The following is a 7,749-nucleotide window of genomic DNA, read 5'->3' on the forward strand; positions in this document are numbered from 1 at the left end:
TGTTTTGGTTGGTTGTGGTTAGGGTGGGCAATCATATATATATATATATATATATATATATATATATATATATATATATATATATATATATATATATATATATATATATATATATATATATATATATTTAAATAGTAGGGTATAATTTATTTTTATACTTGTTACTTTCTCGTATATACAAAGTATAGAGAAAATCTTGTAATCGTGCAAAACAAAAAAGAGATTTTTGCAAATCTTGACGTTTTAGGGCTCACTGAGTCGGAAAAACATAGTTTTGCAATCTGTTCCGTATGTCTGTGTGTTTATGTGTGTCTGTGTGTCTGTAAACACGATAACTTGATTACCGTTACAGCTTGGATGATGAAATTTCATTTATTAGTATTATATTAAAATCGTAGATCCGTATCAACATTTTAGCGATTTACAATAACCGGAATTGGAACTTTTTCTACTTTGAATTTTTCAAAAGCCTATAACTTGAGTACCAGCCGCCTTTACTTTACCAAGCGTGAGTTAGGTACCCCTCAGAGCTGGGTGGTTACAGTTCTCAACCGCAAGTAAACCCTTTAGAGCGGTAGTGTTTGACGCCACCCTATAGAGAAGTAGTGTTTGTCTCCAATATATAGAGCGGTATAGTTTGAGTAAAACCTATAAAGAAGTATAGTTTGAGTAAATCCTATAGAGCAGTAGTGTTTGACTCCACTCTATAGAGCAGTAGTGTTCGACTCCACTCTATAGAGCAGTAGTGTTGGACTCCACTCTATAGAGCAGTAGTGTTTGACTCCACTCTATAGAGCAGTAGTGTTGGACTCCACTCTATAGAGCAGTAGTGTTGGACTCCACTGTATAGAGCATAAAAAGTCTCAAATGTCCTATTAAATATTTTTAAAATCATTTTGGGTTTTATTACAACAAATTTGGTTATAAAAATAGAGACTTTGTTTTTCGTTTTAAACTAAATATTTGGCGCATATGACTCTAAAGAAATTTCGGTAACTAAACAAAATAATAAAAAGCCGAAATAATTTGCAACTTTATCATCAAGGATGCTTTAAATAGTACATTTCTGAATGTGTATTTTATTACAGAATCTATCAAACGCCTGACTAAACGCATGCTAGCACATTAACACTTGCACAAAAAAAACTGCGGCAAACAACAATGAAACAACCACTGATTCACGCCGTTGCATTTTGCTTATCATACAGTAAATAAATTGTACCAAGTTAGCAAAAAATGTTTGTCTTTGAGTCATGGTAGAACTGTTTGTTACACGACACTGTGAGTACGTATTCTACGTTCTATACACATTTAGCTGTGTTTTAATAAAAAGGTCTTAATCTAATAATACTCTTTCATCGGGGATTCCAAAAAAAAGCGTTCTTTGTTTTAATGCATTCACAGTTGAACGTGACTATATTGTTATCAATGGCGGCAAACTAAAAACTAATGTCAACTGTATACTTAATTTAATTTGTTTTTGAACTTTGCATAAAGAAGGTATAGGTATAAAATATTATAAATATTCTCAGAAAGGAATAAATCATTTTGTTAATAGAATATGAATACAAAAAGTGTGTGTCGTTAAGCATGGACTTACAATGTTTATATCAATGGTATTCTAAAGCATTAAATTAATGATAATGGACCCAACACGTATAGCATTGAATTTTTAAATGCATATTCAAGATAAAGCGGGTCTGATCTCCCCGAAAATGTCTTGTATATTCTTCTTTAACAGAAAAAGGGAAGATACTTTCAGTGCAATCAGGATCTAGAAATATAGAACTCTTTGTAATAAACCGCAACTTTTTTTTTATATTAAGAGAATGTCGTAGAAAAAAATAATTGCGTACTAAATGAACTCAAACTGTGTATATAGATCTAGTAAAGTAGAAATAGCTGAAACAGTTTTCAAGTTATCTTGTTCCCAATTCATTAGAATAAAATATCACTTTCTCTTACTATGAAGATTTCACAAATCCTTAGATATTTTCACAAACAATGATTTACTTAAATTTGAAATTTCGTTCACATCTCTAAAACGGTTATAAAGTTATAGCCATTTAGAAACCGGAGTTAGAGTAAGTACAACTTCTAATTACAAAAAGTCGTTCAAAGATTGACAGGAATTTACAGTTTGACGGGAGATGGACATTACCCCGGAGATATTACCCCCTGTCAATTACCTTCCCCCAAGAAGTACCTTATCCTAAATGTTAGGGTAAGGGCTAGAATTAGGCTTAGGTTAGGCTTAGACATATGTCTATGATTGGGGTTGGGTTTAGTTCTAGACTGTCGTAAATTATAGCCACTCTTTCCTAGGTGTGTGTCTTACTCATGTGTTAGCAATATATATATATATATATATATATATATATATATATATATATATATATATATATATATATATATATATATATATATATATATATATATATATAATCCAGCACTTAAAAATCTAGGCTCGATAATGTCTATTTGTTTTCTGACTTAGTAGTCTTCACATTTAAAATTCTTATTTTTTACTTTCTCGTATATACGTAGTATAGAGAAAGTATTGTAATCGTGCAAAAAAAAAAAAATCGAGATTTTTACAAATCTCGACGTTTTACACCTGACTGATACGGAAAAACATAATTTTGCAATCTTGTCCGTATGTCTGTGTGTGTGTGTGTCTGTCCGTGTGTGTGTCTGTCCGTGTGTAAACACGATAACTTGAGTACCGTTACAGCTAGGTTGATGAAATTTCATATATAAGTATTTTATCAAAATCGTAGATCCGTATAAACTTTTGAGCGATTTCCGATAACCGGAAGTGGTACTTTTCCTACTTTGAATTTTTTAAAAGCCTATAACTTGAGTACTATTTCAGATAGATAAATGAAATTTCACATGTAAGTAAAAGATCTAATTCTCTACCTTCTGTTAAATTTTGAGTAATTTCCGTTGACTGTAAGTAGTAATTTACGCTACTTCCGATTTCTCAAAAAACTAATGTAAATTTTTAAAGTACTAATAATATTGCGCACTATTATACGCGTTTTTATTCGGCGTTTGCTTGGTGCGCAATGTTTTTTTTATGAGATTCTATTCTATTTTTAAAAGTTTAAGTATTTAAAATGGATTAAAAATCATAACTATATCCCCAGTTACCATTCCCTGTTGTTTTATATAAGAATATTCGAGAAAGTTTAGGGGAGATCACTACCGGTTTATTTTCTTTTTACTTTCTCGTATATACGAAGTATAGAGAAAGTATTGTAATCGTGCAAAAAAAAAAAATCGAGATTTTTACAGATCTCGACGTTTTACACCTCACTGATACGGAAAAAACATAATTTTGCAATCTTGTCCGTATGTCTGTGTGTGTGTGTGTGTGTCTGTGTGTCTGTGTGTCTGTGTGTGTGTCCGTGTGTAAACACGATAACTTGAGTACCGTTACAGCTAGGTTGATGAAATTTCATATATAAGTATTATATCAAAATCGTAGATCCGTATCAACTTTTGAGCGATTTCCGACAACCGGAACTGGTACTTTTTCTACTTTGAATTTTTCAAAAGCCTATAACTTGAGTACTATTTTAGATAGATAATTGAAATTTCACATGTAAGTAAAAGATCTAATTCTCTACCTTCTGTTAAACTTTGAGTAATTTCCGTTGACCGGAAGTACTATTTTATGCTATTTCCGATTTCTCAAAGAACGCATGTAAATTTATAAAGTACTAATAATATTGCGCACTATTATGCACATTTTGTTTTGGCGTTCGCTTCGTGCGCAAATCTTTTTTCTATGAGATTCTATTCTATTTTAAAAAGTTTAAGTAATTAAAAATCATGTCTATATTCCAAGTTATCTAAATCTATAATAGGCCAAGTTCGCACTCTCTCTCTCTCTCTCTCTCTGTCCGCAAAAAATTTTCGCCGGACATCACGTCAGAATCGGCAGCGATATATCGAGAACTTTTTACGGACTTTTGTTGAAAATAATATGTTAGATGTTTTAAATGTATAACCACAATTTTATTTAAAGAAGAAAAATAAAAAATAAAGGCGTATTCGAATGTAGAGAAACAGTATTATTTATGCAACCGGAAAAGCATTAATACATGTGAAAAAGAACGCATAAAACTGTGACGTCGCTATTGCTTATACATTAACTAATGACGTCATCTGCTGTGTTTTGAATAAAAAGAAATGAACTATTTCATTCAAATTTGATTTAGATCTACGTACACTATGAAATGTATACAATACAATTTTTTCCGGCCTAAACTCATAAAATTTATTTTATTTATTTGGATTCTAGATCTAGAGATTCTAGATCTAGACTAGATCTAAATCTACAAATCTACGCAATAACTAGATCTAGGTTTCTATATCGAGACGTAGACGCTAAGATCAAGATTTAGACTCTAACTTCACTAGAATCTATTCCAAAAATAAATTTCTATATTAGGACTAAACTATTTCAAGACATAATTATTTTATACAAAGTCTTTTTTTGGAACTGGCTAATTTGGGATAAAAAAAATTAATTTGAAAGAATAGGCATATTCGCGTAAGTTAAGATTTTAAAATACGTCTTTTATTCTCCGTGTTGTCTAAGGTGCCTATATAGCGGAGATGATAGTGTACTTAAACTCACGCAGGTGGTGCGAGTTCGAGACGCACCAAGTCACCTTGGTTAATCTATTTTTTTATATTTTGCTCGGGCTAAACTTAAAAAAAAATTAATTAGTATTCTAGATCTAGATCTAGATCTAGATGATCTAGATCTACGGAGAAACTAGACTTACACAGATGTAGACCCTACCTAGATCTAGAATCTTTATCAAACAATACATTTCTATACTAAAGTATTTCAGGCCTTAATTACTTTATTGAAATCTTTGTTTATCTTTGCAATTTGCTAATCTCTATTATATATAGATAAAGCAAAGTTGTCGGGTGTCCGATAGGGCACTTCCCGGCGCCGCAGGCGCTTCAAATTTGGCAGGATCTTGCCTTGGGGCGACAGAACACGAGGGCCGGTTGGCCGAAAAGTCTACCATGAGGGGGTCAAAACTGACCTCGACTGACCGGCGCCTTATATGAGCTATAAATCGAAAAAAATTTGTCCACGTAGGAACCTCTTCATAACTCCTGAGGTCGTAGACCGACCCTCGGGCGAATTAATTAAGCATTCAAATTCTCAATGTTTTCGAAAGCCTAAGCGAAGCTGGGCAGCATGCCTAGTATAAGAATATTCGAGAAAGTTTAGGGGAGATCACTCCCGGTTTATTTTTTATTGTTTTCAGAATCTTAACATCTACAGTCGCCATGTTTAATCCGGATCAAAATTCTGTACATAGCGACCTTGACTTGAAAATAGTTACAGAAGTTTACAAGTGTTTGCGAGGCAATAAGGACAATTTTACTGACTTTACGGTCAACATTGGCGACTTCCAGTTCAACTGTCAGAAGTTTGTCTTAAGTTCCTGCTCTGGTTTCTTTGAGGCTCTCATGAGGACAGATATGAGAGAAAAATCTGAATCAAGCTGTACCATAGAGGGCATCTCGCCAGAAACATTTGGTCTCATACTGGATTTCATCTATGGAGGGAGAAATGTTCTAAATGACGATAATATCCTTGCCATATGGCATGCTTCAAACCAACTGCAGATCATATTTTTAGTTTCACTATGTGAAAACTTTGTCAAAGACAGAGTAAATTTACAAAACTACTGGGATATACTTATAACTGCTCAGCTGTTGGACTCTTTAGATGTTATAACTAGAGTTAGACTGTTTATGGTGAAGAATTTTCAGGAGATTTTAGAATCAAACGCCTTCGCTCAACTCTCTTTTGACGATTTTAAATATATTTTAAATCACTGTAGGTACCAGTATTATAGAACTGATTTTTTCGTGCAATCTGTTTTAAAATGGACATGTTCAGATGACGACTATCTCACAGATGAGCCGAAGAAATGTTCCAGCATGGTTCAAACGCCAGAGACAGGAACTGATTCACTAAAATTAAAATGTAGAAAGGTGAACTCTACAACTGATGAACGGGGGGATTTAACGTCTAGAAGATCATACCTTGGTCAATTACTTGCATTAATTTCTCTCCAGAGAACAAGCAACGAGTGCCTAGCCAAACTTATGAACAATAAATTTGTCATCGAAAATGTACAAGCCATGACTATTGTTAACAAGATCGCTGCCACAAGATTCTGTCCAACAATATTTGGTTCCAAAAAAATTAGTCCCACAAATTCAGAAATGATTATTCAAGGGTCCATATCAATTTCACATTCATCAGAATCAGACTTGGAGGTTGAATCCGATAAAACCACAGATTCTGAATCTGATGAAATCAGAGATATTTTTCTGAGCCACGCCAATGGACAAGATCAAACTACGATCCCTAGTAGTTTTAATAGATCCAGTGAAAATTTTCTACTTTCCGTGGGTTCTATGCTAACTTTAGTACTTTTCTGTGCATTTTTCGGTTTGATTTATCATTTTTGTTTTGAAACTAGGTAACATGTCTAAACAACAAACACACCCTCATCTTAAAACAATCGATCTGTTACTACAAGCATATGGTAATCACAAGAGCTGCCATTCAACACAATTACATTCAATACTACATGTCTGAATTACACCAACGTTTTAATTCAACTACATTATCGATTTTGATTGTAGCACTGAACATATTCTTACGTTGTTTGTATTTTGTTTGATTAGAGGTAGGCCGTTGGTCAGTGTAAAATTTATCTCGAGGCCATTTTAAAACACACACATTTTACCAATACCTTTACGTAAGTGGAAAAAAAAACAACTTTTGATTTTATTTATTTTAGATCTTTTATACAATTTGTTTCGTTTGTTTTCTAATAAATATAAACTAATTGTGTCGTATTCTGCTGTAATAGATTGACATCAAGTTTAGCCGCCAATCATTGTGTTTGTTTCTTTAAAACTGATTGTAATGTGTAATTTCAAAATTACATAAAAAACGTTTTAATAAAACGCTTTTATGTAATAATGCATTAAAAAGATGAACAAAATGATTTTCTTTCAATATATAATAACACTCTACTAATTAAATGACTATAAAGAAAAGCGTGTTGGAAGAGACGCACGCTTTTATTTATGGTTATTCAAATAGTAAAGCTTTATTGTATATTACAATAAAATAATTAATTTTCCACTTTTAAGTGCATTATTCAAGCACACGGTATCTTTATATACCATGATAATGTTAGTTTAGTTTTGCAGTTTAGAACCTTGAAGATTAATTAAAAATAGATTTGTGGGATTTATTAAGCTGGATCAGTGTGGCTTAGTCTTAGACGGAGGCTGTGGTAGGTTAGGTTCAGATCTTTAAGGATAAACAAGTTTAGGTGAGTTATGTTTTGGTGAATTTAGGTGCGTTAAGGTCAGGTAAGGTAAATATATGTGATCAGAGCTTAGTTAGGCGTTGTTAAATAAGGGTAGGCTTAACAAGACTGTGATGCAAACTTTGACCTTACAATGATTTATCTGTTACCAGTAAACATCATCTTTCCGTTTGTGTCCAAGACACATGGGACAGCAGAAGAAGAGTTTATCTGTTTCAATGACCTCGACATACAAGGTGATATGGTGGTCAGCACTATGTATTTATTAGGTAGCTATCAGAGATGGGTGGACTCAATGACGTCCTACTGATATAAACCGGATTTGAAATCGAGACTTTTGAGTTAGCAGTCT

At 32.8% G+C, this 7,749-nt stretch overlaps 1 protein-coding gene across 2 annotated transcripts; it reads left to right on the plus strand.

Annotated features, from left to right (window-relative positions):
• The first annotated feature begins 1,434 nt into the window (after positions 1-1,434).
• On the plus strand, positions 1,435-6,942 carry LOC131927486 (kelch-like protein 24a). Of its 2 annotated transcripts, none has more exons than XM_059283170.1 (2): positions 1,435-1,500; positions 5,304-6,942. In XM_059283170.1, exon 2 carries the CDS (start codon positions 5,326-5,328, stop codon positions 6,535-6,537), a length of 1,212 nt encoding a protein of 403 aa, XP_059139153.1. In that variant the 5' UTR covers positions 1,435-1,500; positions 5,304-5,325; the 3' UTR covers positions 6,538-6,942. The 2 variants fall into 2 exon arrangements, with proteins under 2 accessions (XP_059139153.1, XP_059139142.1); XM_059283159.1 differs by having other exon boundaries at positions 1,440-1,506.
• Positions 6,943-7,749: the final 807 nt, after the last annotated feature.

The sequence above is a fragment of the Physella acuta genome, unplaced genomic scaffold (assembly GCF_028476545.2).
Source record: "Physella acuta isolate Inbredline_101_S28 unplaced genomic scaffold, ASM2847654v3 ptg000087l, whole genome shotgun sequence".
Classification (NCBI taxonomy): Eukaryota; Metazoa; Mollusca; class Gastropoda; family Physidae; genus Physella; species Physella acuta.

Bases quoted from the DNA above. Each gene is read 5' to 3' on its own strand.
- LOC131927486 (XM_059283170.1), top strand. From the start codon at position 5,326: ATGTTTAATCCGGATCAAAATTCTGTACATAGCGACCTTGACTTGAAA.